This window comes from Lytechinus variegatus, chromosome 10 (assembly GCF_018143015.1).
Source record: "Lytechinus variegatus isolate NC3 chromosome 10, Lvar_3.0, whole genome shotgun sequence".
In the NCBI taxonomy this organism is placed as follows: Eukaryota; Metazoa; Echinodermata; class Echinoidea; order Temnopleuroida; family Toxopneustidae; genus Lytechinus; species Lytechinus variegatus.
In genome coordinates, this window is record NC_054749.1 from 17,789,387 (window position 1) to 17,802,651 (window position 13,265).

Sequence of the window (13,265 nt, forward strand, 5' to 3'; positions counted from 1 at the left end):
TGTATATTTTTTTTTTCATTTTGCTTCAGTCACACCCAATAAACCGACTCAAAACCGATCAAAGTTTTGTCATTGGAAAGAAAGAAAAAGATGTAGTTGGTCCGCCGTTGGTTTCGCGGATGTACCCGTCAGCTGGGTCAGCTCTTGCTCCCTGGTCAACATAATAGCATCCAACTTCATGCATCGGCATGCCGTACTTGTTTCATGGCTCAGGGGAACGAAACGGTGGCAAAAAAATCAAACTGATTGTATTCCCCCTCTTCTCTCGCTGGTAAACCACGAACAAACTCGCTCTATTTAACACATCTTATTTACAGAGACAAATCAACACGACATTATTTGACAGGTTTCCAGGAGTTTGCCTCTCAGAAATATTTTCCATTCATCCTCCATTAAACCATCAGCTCTCCCGATTCCGCTCTACCGATGTATGGGAAGGGGTTGTTTGATCGATTCAAGGTAGCTCGTTTCAAGAAAGAACATAATAGAGTTCTAGCTCCCCGATGCACGACGTATTCAAGAACACAGTAAATGTATTGAAAATGTCCATTAGTTGACAAAGAACAGCTGGGAGGTCTTTGTCGCTACTGGGTGAACCGGAAGAGCATTTCCGTCCTAAGTTTCGGAGCTGTCGAAAAATTATATCTGTTGTCCAAAGTCCATGACGAAACTTCTGTTTTGATTCACCAATAAGCTTCTTTGGATTCACCGATTTTCGACAAAGACTTCTTGGCTGTATTTTGTCATGAAAGGCATTTGATAATTGCGATTTGAACTATGTTCTTGAATCCATCTTGCGTCCTAGCTGTTGCGAAAACTCTCTATTAATTCATGATTAAACCAAATACCAATTCGAATGAGATTACACACACAAGTAAGTGTAGGCTGAGCTTAAAAAATAACTTTTGAAATTCATGAAACATGTACACATGTTTTCTACCAAAATGACATGACAGCGCCAAATACGTTTTTCTGGTTAATAACTTTTACAAACATTATACCATTTTATGTGTTGCGATTTGATTTTGTGGATACGTTTTTTAGTGATCATGAGAATACATTTTTGATGGTTTAGAATACAGCTAACATACCACTTCGTAACCAATTGTGATTTATATTACTCATGTAAATCAGTCTACTTAACTGAAGGTACTACCCTAGTAAAGGAAAAGTGAATGAAGTAAATAATAGAGAAATTGCATTGATTTTGCGAGACAGTTGAATATGATATTTAAAAAATCTGTTAAGTGTTAAGTTAAGATAAAAAAAGATGTATAACATGAAGACAGTACTCATCCGTATTAAATATATACACCCTGTGAGACCAATTGTACATGAAAGAAAGTTTGGATATTAAAATGCAATTTAAAAGCCTGCTTCGGGACAGGCATTTAACTCTTCAAATCCAAATGAAAATTTCTCCCTTCTCAAGTCTTTAATTTTCTATTAGATGACATCGATGAGGATTACCTAAAGCGAATACAGTGCATGAAGTGGGTCATGTCCCATTTAACCCCTGTCTTGTCAAGCTCGTGACATGTCCGAGCGATGTCCCCCATTTCGTATACTACGTTTCTAACTTCTCGTTATCGTCCCCATAGCAAAACCAGAAATAGAAGAATAGAGTCCTCTTGCGTCTCTGGTTGCTAGGAAATTAATGGTCCTTCACCTATATCCCCGAGATATTGGATGTGGTTTATTATGTCCCTTCAGATCCGCAACTCCGTTTTCTTGCCCCACAGTTTAGCAATGAATTTAGTAACGGTTTAACGTAAATCATGGGCTTACTAGATGGGAGGAGATTGGAACTCCGACCTCCAAAACTAATTTTAAAAATGTAGTTTATCATATGATTAAACTTTCACACCAGTGATTTTCTTTCGATATCCTTTGATATCTTACTGGGTCCCTTTCTTGGTGCCAAAATATGCCACATTTATTTCTTTAAAAAAAAATTGATATATGTCATTGTTTTCAGTTACTTAATGCAATACTTTGCTTCCTCAAACGTTTTCTTTTTTCTTCAAAGTAGTATAATGCTGAAAGTCACATACCCAACCCCATCAAACATGTCAAACTGAATCAAATATACATTTTTTGCGAAACCAAATGATAATTAATAATGTCACGGATGATATAACGCCGATTTTGATGATAATTATTCTTGCTTATATAGCACTTACTACTTTATTTGTTTGAAGTCTCTAAGCGCTCTACAGTATATGCAGCATAATTACCCTGGCTTTAGCAGTGCAGCTGTTACGCGCGCTGCGTTTCAAGGAATAAATTCCTGCAAGGTACACATTTACCTCACCTGGGTTGAGTGCAGCACATTGTGAATCAATTTCTTGATGAAGGAAATTACGCCATGGCTGGGATTCGAACCCACGACCCTCTGTTTCAAAGTCCGGAGACTAATCCACTGGGCAACAACGCTCCACATGATTTCGTTAGTACACTTGTCTGATTTCCTACTTCAACCAATTACCTGCCATTGCGATTGAGTCGATCGTTTTAAAATTCTATTCAGAACTTCGTTGTCTTATTCAATCCCACTTCATTGAGCATTTTACTTGTTAGAAGTCGATATGTACACATATATCCCACAATTTCATAGGTTAACCATTACTTGCATTATGAATGTACATATACAGTCACACAGAACACTCATATATCAAGTGGAGATAAATCCTGATTCTTTTTGGGTTGCTTTCCAACTTTATTCCCTGGGAGGGCGGTGGTACAGCAACAGGGGGTTCCCTATAATTTATTGTAGTGAAAATGGTTGGAAAATAAAGATGGGGGGAAGGGCATAAAAATGAGACTTTAGTCGTTTATAGTCATAGAATACCTCTACAATTCAAATACGTGCATAGCCATTAGTTGCCCATCCCATCAAAATACCCTCATGCCGCCAATGATCACATAGAATGTGATCTGATGATCACCTCATTCATCGCCATCATAATCGGTTTTATTATTTTGATGATGATTCGTACCACCCTTTACTTGCTCATGGGCAGTATGTTGTATTTATGAATTCAATTGTCTGTAGGAAATACTCAACGATTATCAAGATGAAGCCCGACGTGCTTCCTACCCATTTCATCCTAAAATAGATAAATTACAAACAAGTTATTTTTTTCCTTGAACAAAGATACTTTTATACTTCAACGCGCGTGGGTGTTTTTCTTTTTTATATACAAAATACACCAAGGAGAATATCTCGAAATGTGTTTTAAGCTGTGTTCTAAAAGTGATATGACAATTATTTTCACCAACTAATCAAAGTCGTATTTTGTTGTTTAAAAAACATGCTATTTGCATACAATTTTAATCAGTTGTCATGGATATTTTCAATTAAAGTCGAACACTGAAGAGTGAAGAACACGTTCAATTTATCTGTTTATTTTTGCTTATATATATATATATATATAAGCAAAAATAAACAGATAAATATATTTCAGATTTGTTATTTCACCACACTCTTCACCTCCATCTCCTCTCTCTCTCTCTTTCTCTTGCTCACTCTTTCAATTTTACCGCCTAAAATCACTGAATATTGCTTTTATTTATGTTGTTAATATAATGATTTCAATCTTTCTTTCTTCCCCTTTTTCTAATTTTCTTCTTCCTCTTCGGCTGCTTTATCGCCTTCATCTCTTTCCTGCCATTTTTCCCATTCATCACGATCATGTGTCTGTTTATATTCCCTTTTTAATCCTCGTCTTCCTTCCCACCGTGTGTTATTAATATCATTTCTGCTTATTTTCCCCTTTTTTAAAGTTATCTCAAATTTGGAACATGAACCGGGGACACGAAATGAACTCCAGTATTCCAAACTGTGTGCTATAGTACATAACAGTTTTATCGAAATAGGCGCACACATTTACAAACTGCGCTGTAATTGGAGTCGGGCTGGAATCTTCCTCAATTTCACGATTTCGCTCGCAGTGATTGGAAATCGCTAGGCGATCATCTCATTTCTCTTTCTCTTAATACTTTTTTTTCAATCTGTGCAGTATTAGAGAGGGATTCAGATATGTCAGGAGACAAGACGAGACAGAAAGAGGGGGGTGGATTAGATTAAAGATATATGATAGTGAGAATGGAGACTGCATGGGACAATTTATATATAAAAGCATATTGGGTGTTAGTCATTGGCAATGGTGCATTATATATACATATATATAATGTCACTACAGTGCCTAATGTTCTGTGAACCTGCCATGTTCCTCTTTTCATTTTAAGTTTTATTTGCACACCCTTTTTTTTCTCTCCCTCTTTCTTTTGCCTTCCTTTCCCCTCTTATAATTTTTACTTAAAAATTCATCGTGATATCGTTATCATTACAATTATTATCTACATTTTTGTAGTCGCTTATTCTCTTTATTTTGGTATTTTGTAGATTACTTCTTGGTGTGGACCTAACCCCTTTTGCAACAAACTCTTCTGAAGAGCTCATTTGTCACATGAGGTTGAATCAATTTTCCATAAATTTTCTGTCTCGAAACTTATATATTTTAGTCGCTCAGATGACATCAAAGTGGCAAAGAAAATCGATTTTTTTTTTACAAAAGAGATTGGATTCATTTTAATTTGCTTTTAAAAGGGGTTAGGTCCACAAAGATAATTTTTGAACAAAATATAGAAAAAATAAAGACAGGTGGATTTCATTTATGCACAATTTTATGTTCTATGATAGGGTAGTATATCATGACAATTTAGTTTCTCCTAAGAATGTTGCAATAAGTGAGAATAAAAACATACATGATATTGTTTTCTCGGAACGGTCACAAGTGGACCAAATCCCTTTTTGCAACCAAACTCTTCATACATATAAAAGTTTTCTCTATATTTATGTGACACACAAAATTGAGATGAATAACGGGAATGTGGTCTAGATTATTTTGGTGTCACATTTTATTTCTTAGCAGACGATAAGAAAAATATACAAAAAAACTCTCAATGGGTCGAATTTGATATGGAAAATCGCGAGATGGAATGAAAAGGTTATTTTTTTTTATTCAACTGGCAGTGATTCTCTCTGCCTCCACCCTTCTACAGGTAACCACACCATTCTTTAGAGATGATTTTAGGACTTTCTACTTTCTTTCCAATAGCGAATTGTACAGAAAATATCTGCACTAGATGGATGGAATGACTCCTTGATAACAAGAAAACTCTATTCAGATACTACCCATATGGTAGTTTATGAAATTACATGTATACAAACTACTAGTTACAACCAAAATTATAACACTTGGCCATTTATTAGACCTGGAATGTTACATTAATGTTTCTACTACTTCTTCCGGACAATACTACTCCTTTTTTCCATCTCGTATAATGCCTAGGTATTATGAGTTAAACGTTTTTGCGGGCCTGATGAGTTTAGAATAGTGTATATCACTTTACAAAATTCACGAGCGAGTACAGAATAAACAACTATCAAAAATGAAAAGAAACAATAATTTTGTAATGAATTTGGTTTTGTAATAAGTCAGTAGGCCAGATGCAATAGGAAAATTCAACGGATATTATGATGTTGAAAATATGATACAATGATTTACAAAATTACAAATATAGCCCTCCTTCCTTATATGGTAGTTCAAAATATTACGGCGAGTAAATACCCGCGAGGCACACTCCAAAGCCTCTATAACCGTGATAAAAAATAAGTATATAGGCCTACTACTTCAGCTCTTGTATATCAATATACAATTTTGATTTTTGTTCGAACAAGAAGCTATACACTGAAAAATAAACAAGTTCATGTAGACACTATGCTGTCAAAATACAGCAAGAATGCAGATTGAAGAAACGTGATATCGTATATTTTGACAGCAAGTTTTGAGCTTAAAATATTAGTACTCGAAGACAAGCTATGATATCATGTGGGTTTTACCTGGAAAAACAATATCAATTCTATTTTAGATGGAGCTTCGCCACATTATTGATTTTGCATTTCGATCTTGAGTTCTGTTTCATGTTGGATTTGGATATTTTGATATCCACCAGTATACCTCAGGATATGCAACTTGACGTGCGTGTGAGAGGGTATGAGGGTAATATGAGGTATGTGTGTGTGTGTGTGTGGGGGGGGGGTTCTTAAGGGGGTGCATGGGGTTGGTATGTGCATGTGTTTTTTTTGGGGGGGGGGTGAGAGACAAGGTGTAATTTAGTGAGTAAGTGATCTAGTGAGACGGTGAAGGAGAAAGGATAAAACAATGTTAAGGAGAATCAGAAAGAAACACATACTCTTTGACATTTGACAACCGGGGACTCACTTATCATTAATCACAAAAGCGGGGACGTGTGTTCCAGTCTCCAAAGGTCCATGCAGTCTCATGAACTAAAAAGATTCAATTTATTGTATTTAAGTCCAAGTTTTAAATCATTTTAACCATGCTCAATTTCAGAAAAATGTTTTCCTTGTTTCTACCGCCCTATACACACACACACATGCACATACACACACATCCTGATTTTTATTGGTCTAACGGAAACTTATAATACGGATCATGAGTTTACTCTACATGACTTGTATATAAAATGGTTTGACTTAGATGAGGAATTGATTTACATGGTTATCTGGAAGGTTGATGGGAAAAGTATAAGAATATGTCCTCCAGGATAGTCCTCAGAACTCTCACACCCACCCCACACACGCGCAGAAATGGGCAGTTCTTATCAAGTAACCCGAAAAGATTCTTCGATTCATTAAAATGCTTCGAGTTACGCAAGAGACTAGATTGACGCAAATTGTTAAAATGGGAAATTGTTATTTAACTGCACACCTTCAAAAACATTCATGAAAAATAATATTCATCATACAGTCATATGCGGAAAAGACTGCGATTTTTTTTGTGTGTATGATTGAATAGGTCTCAAGTGCAACGCTTCAGTTGTTTATGCATTTGGTTTTTATCTTTTCTATTTTCTTATCTCAGTCACTAATCCAACTGTGATGGTTGCAATGAATCAATAAAACAATAGAGTCTAGTGATGTTTCCAATTTCTCTAAGTGTTTATGAGGAGTGGCATGCAATTAAGTCAAGCACAATTTGACATCATTTTTTCTATAGAATTACTTTCAACGAAAATGAAACTCCCTGAGTAAGCAGGACAGAGAGATAAATAAATAGAGAGAGAGAGAGAGAGAGAGGGGGGGGGTTAGAGTTCATCGTACTGTTACGATACTGCAACAAATAACAAGTAGATTTTAAATTTAATTTTCCCTTTTTTTATTACAGGAAATTGATCATGTATTTAAACAAAATAAAACCAAATAATCTTACATTAATCTCTTGAAGTGTCTGATGTACAATCCAGGGTTATAGTTCACTGTTATAGTCCAATATATATTCCAGGTAGGCTGGGAAGATTCCTTATTGATGATGGCGATGATGAAACTGATGTTGAAGTCCGATGAATAATAAAAGTCACTGTAACGAGTTGAAATGTCCGTGAAGACGATGTTGATGATGATTAACAGTCAATTTCAGCAATCCATGGGTTGAAGCGTGTTCATTGAATAGGTTGATGATGTTGATGATCTCGATGAGAACTGATAATTCCTCTCTCAAAATAACTGCAAACAGTTCATTGATGGTGGGCAAATAATTCCACACAATATAGATATTCCAGGGAGAAATAAACTGCTCTGATCTGATCTGGTGAAGTGATCTCATATGATGTGATGTGATCTCCTGCTCTCATATGATGTGATGATCCTTGGAAAATCTGCCAGCCTTAAATACTAATTACAAGTATTCTAGATCATTCTCAAATTTCAACTAATCTACAAGCTTCTAGAATTCACTCTTCTGGAAGCTTCTTTATTTCTAAAACATTCTTGAATGACCTCATTGAAATCAACATGTGTAAACAAAATACCTAAGCCTATTCATTTCCACTACCAATACAATTCTATTGTTTGGCTTTTCCCTATTCAACAATAAAACTCCTTGGCCTTTAAATAGGCAAGGCCTGCATAATAAAAAGACATTCTGGAACGTTCTTACCAACATGCTGTGGAATGTACTTGATCATTCTAGGCTATTCTTAAAGAGGAAATAATTAATAGATGAATGTAATTGCTTTTAAAATTCTTTTACAATTATTCTTCTTTGTAACAGTACAACATTATTAGGATTAGTCCTGATATCACCAGTAATTTTACCCATAATGATGAGTTTCATTTCCATTGTGTCTGGTATTTGATAATTGACATGCTTGAATACCAGAGTAAAGAATGACTGGTTTCACTCTTGTAAGTTCCTTGTTCATGTGATCCTAAAAAAACAAACTCAGAATGTGGCTAAGATATAACGCATGAATTGTTTTAGACTTTTCTAGCCATTCTCTGAATAAAGATCTTTTAGTAATAAATGGTTACTCTCGTGTAATTAATGGTTATCTCGGGGCATTATTTGTTATCCATGCACTCTAAACATAACATGTCAATTCCATTGCTGAAGCAGGGAACGTTCGAAGATGCCCTTTTATCAAAACGCCCACGTTTAAATGGAAAGCCAGAATATTTCAGTGTTAAAGAGGTCTAAATTTGTCCTCTATTTCTTCTGGAATAGAAGGAGATGAAATTGCATAGCTTCACAGACGGACACACAATTTTCAATATTTTTTTCTTCCCACTTGTTTGAAAAAGCACATCTGCACATTCATGGCCCCTCATCATTTTGTTTTCACTATTTTATATTCCGTCAGGAGGGACTTCCACTACCCCCTTCCTCACCTTAGGTGCACTAGCACGACTAGTGAGTAGGGACAGTATTCCACTTCCTTCCATTAGGAAACAGCTTTTATTTCCATCCCGACAACAACAAATTTAGTCTGGTACCTATGAGGGTACTGTACATCAATCTCATACCAGAAAGCTGGTTTATCAAACAAGCTAAAAGCATTCCTAACAGTGTTATCCGTATCACGGGTAAAAACGAGCCTTCAGTCTGCAAGGAACATTAAGCTGATCGCATCAATACATTTGGGGACATTGCACATTCGATAATGTGTCGCCGTTGCTTTTGAAAATGACACACCTTTTTCAACGCCTGTGCATGGACGTCGAAACTACGTTAACACTTTGCCGAAATGACTATTCCGTATCAATTACAAGAAACAATCAATCTTTAGGATGAAAATTAAAGAATAAATGAACAGTATCAGTGGACCATCATATGAAATGGTCCTCCAGGGGACGCGGGAGAATGTGCATTCATACTCCCCTGGATAAATCAAGGACTGTGTGATTCCCAAGTTGATAATATTTCAATTGAAGTATTTATTTTAGTTCTCAAAAAATGGCATGATAAGAACAAAACCAATTACAGTCGAGAAAATCGAGAACAATTAAAACACATCCATAAAACAAACTTAAATAATGATGAAATTGAAGTTGACAAAATATATAATATAGGCCTATTGATAATCAGAAATTTACTCTAGCGTATGGTATAGACAGGATGGATTAAACAGGTTTATACATGATATACCAAACAATGTATACATATAAGTAGGAGTGAAAATAACTGGTTGAACCATCTGCGCATGCGTCATCTCTAAGGTTTCATCGATCGCCGTCTTCAGGAAGTTTTCGCTCGGCAACGTACGGAGGATTCATTAAATCTATTGAACATACCCGTCAAATGAAGAGAAACAACTTGGATGTCTTCATCCAAAATAGGTAGACAATATACCACCTCGTCCTAAAATGAAACAAAAATTCATCTTTTCATAATCGACTTCGTCTTTGAAGCTGAAAATAAAAATGCAAATATGTCGTTCATCCAGAGTCAAGGGCTAAGCTGTTGTTTGGATTAACTAATTTTCGACAAAGACTTTATTCTGGGGGGGGGGGGTGTTATGAAGGATATTTGACGATACATTTTCTCTGTTCGTGCATCCTCCGTACACGTCGATGTGCGAAAACTCTCTATTACCACAGATTTCGGGTTCAATTGAGTCAAAGCGAGTGCGTCCTCGTACTAAAAATCGAGACGATTTATTCGCAGGACGGGGACACTGTGGCACCTGATGGAAAAGACAGACCCATAGAACTGTCCATTGGCCTAGAAGCACCTCCCGTCCGAATTGAAATGGCAGTCGGGCCAACGAAACCTACTCTTGACCAATTATTAAATATTCATGGCACTGGGTCACGTTGATTGGTGTGACTGCGAAATTGATTTAAAAAAAAAGACAGAACCTAAAAGTACATGGCTTGAAATCTTCCGGTCCCCAGTCATAGACTATTTGATACTCGTTTCATGGGATTTTATCAGCAATTAACTATTTTCATGCTCTCTCTCTCTCTCTCTTTAGAATGACTTCAAAGGCAAATGTCTGCTGTATAGTTACGTGTCCGATGTAAGGGTTGGAGAGGACCCTAAGTACATTGTAAGGTGGACAGGTCTAGCGAACTGTCGCTTTATCACCATAGTACAGGTAAGGCACGTGAAGGCGGGGTGGGACATTAGCGAGTTTTCACACTGGGACGCATACAAATTCAAGAATGCAGAATGCAATAGACCAGTTCGTAGTTACTTCATGGGCAATTTTGGTCAAATGACCTTTCATTTCTTTCATCATGATAGGCAGATTTCAAAGCAAGATATTACGTAAGCTTGCCTTACATAGCAGGATGAAGAAATTGAATAGACCAGGTGACTAGAATAGCACACCAATGAACACTTAATGAAGGTATTTGTTGCATTCCTACTTTGAATGCATATCTTAGCATGTTGCACAATGTACTTGACAAACTGTGAAATACCAGTCGTTCGTGGAAGCATTGTTGTTTTTTGTGGATGTAAATGAAAACGACAATTCAAAAGAATATATGAATAATCAAGACATCAAAGTTGGTGCTTATCTCATTAGATTTTAAAGCACCATGTCACTTTAGTACAAATGACCTTCTTCTGATCATGCGTAGAATCTTTTGATCATGCGCAGAAAGGAAATACGAACTGGCTTATATATTGAAAATGCACATCAAAAGACAATGTACAGCTGGAAGGTATTTTTCGAGAATTGGTGAACCGGAAAAGCAGTTCGCCCTAAGTGTTGGAACTGACGAAAACTTGCAAATAATTTATGTCGTTTGACAATTTATGACAAAGACTCCTTGGTAGTACTTTGTCATAAAGGGCATTTGACAATATATTTTCTATATGTTCTTGAAAGCGTTCTCTGTCGCTATAAGAAAACCACCTAACTAAACGCGTACAACTAATCCGGCAGTGACTCGTTAGAACACGTTTTTTTTTTTTTTTTTTTTTTTTGTTATATTAACTGACGATGGATATTGATCATGTAACAGGGTATGAAGGGGTGTCTTATAAATGGTGTCAGGAGTTTAATACTCTTAAAAATCTCCCCAAGAATGAAATTAAAGAGATATTTATTCTCTGTTGACGCTATTATGTATGTGTAGTGTGCATTAAAATCGACATTATTTTAAGGAAAGAGTAAATTATATTCATACTGGCGATCTTACCGTCAATCCTAAAACACAGTACCTCACGAGTGTATCATCGACAATGAGTATAGTTTGGGTGTTTGGAAATCCCAATCATATAAAACAAAAACCATGTAGTAAAATGCTCATTTATATGTATTTTTTTCATTCATAAATTTAGACTTTGAACAGGTAATTGATAGCGTTGCGTGATGTGCACTTGAATACATTTAGCATGTCGAGAAGTTCGGTGAAAAGTTATAAACCTGCTCATGAGGAGAACTCGTACCCTCTCCATGCAAGTACCCAACAAGGTTACCTAAGAAAAAAAATTCCCCGTAGGAATTTTTTTCAAAATTGAAAATGTGCATTTTCCAAAATGAACATTGCCCTTTTCAAAATGAAATACCCTTTTTAAAGTAAAAATAATAAATTTTAGGTTAGAAAATCATAACATTATTTGGCTCGCGTTTCGCACCCGCATAAGTTATTGTTAGTATAAAGTAATCGTCAAGTTCATGGTTACAAAAATGCATAGAAATTTCCAGTCTTCAGGTTGGAATATCACGCATTTTTGCTCGTGTTTTGCGCTCGCCCCTAATCTTTTTGTTCCTAGTTAAAGAATATGCCTAGAATATTAAGTTTTTTTGTTAGAATATTGTTACGATACTGCAACAAATAACAAGGAAGATTTAATTAGAATTTCCTTTTTTTATTACAGGAAATATAACACTCAAAAACTAATAAAGCATAAATAAATACATATATATTGGTCTTACATGTACATTTCTTGAAGTGCTAGAAGTAAAATTCCGAAGTGATGATACTATATCCAGGGTTATAGTTCACTGTTATGATAGTCCAATATATAATCCAGGTTGGCTGGGAAGATTCCTTATTAATGATGGCGATGATGAAAGTGATGTTGAAGTACGATGAATAATAAGAGTCACTGTAACGAGTTGAAATGTCTGTGAAGACGACGTTGATGATGAATAACAGTCAAATTCAGCAATCCATGGGTTGAAAAGCGTTCATTAAACAGGTTGATGATCTCGATGAGAACTGAGAATTCCTCTCTCAGAATAACTGCAAACAGGACATTGATGGTGTGCAAATAATTCCACAGAAGATAAATATTTCAGGTGGAAATAAACTCTGTTCTGACATAAAGTCTGGCGTGAAACTCTGAGTTCTGATCTGATGTGATGAAGTGATGTAATATGATATGATGTTGTCCTTGAAGAATCTGCCAGCTTTATACTAATTACAACTATTCTACATCCTTCTAGTATTCACTATTCTAGAGGCTTCTAGTATTCACTATTATGTAAGCTTCTGGTATTGTCTTTTAAAAACATTCTCCTTTTAGGAGCAGTCAAATTCCAGAAGACTCTTGAATGACCTCAGTGAAATCAACACATAGCTAATCCTATTGTTCACTGGAATGTAGCAATCTATTGTTTGGCTTTTCCCTATTCAACAATAAATCTCCTTGGCCTTTAAATAGGCAGGCCTGCATAACAAAAGCTTCTACAAACATGTTGAATGTTCTTGATCATTCCAAAATATCCTTAAAGGGGAAATTACTAAATAAATGAATGTAATTGCTTTTATAATTCTTCTTATATATAAAACAATATCACAGATTTTGAGCTTGCATTATTCGATTGGTGAGATATGTAGCCCGTATGCTATTCATAAGTCACTAAATGATTATATATTAACAAATTCAGCTCGGGCTTCGCGCTAGCGTTAATTCTTTTGTTAGATTCACATCCTT

General features: G+C 35.7%; 1 protein-coding gene across 2 annotated transcripts in view; it reads left to right on the forward strand.

Moving 5' to 3' along the window:
• Positions 1-13,265, forward strand: part of LOC121423300 (transmembrane protein 179B-like) — a 39,867-nt gene that overhangs the window by 19,729 nt on the left and 6,873 nt on the right. For both annotated transcript variants that reach the window (XM_041618640.1, XM_041618641.1), the window contains exon 2: positions 10,345-10,467. In XM_041618640.1, the coding sequence (XP_041474574.1) occupies positions 10,345-10,467 (123 nt within the window). The remainder of the gene's footprint in view (positions 1-10,344; positions 10,468-13,265) is intronic.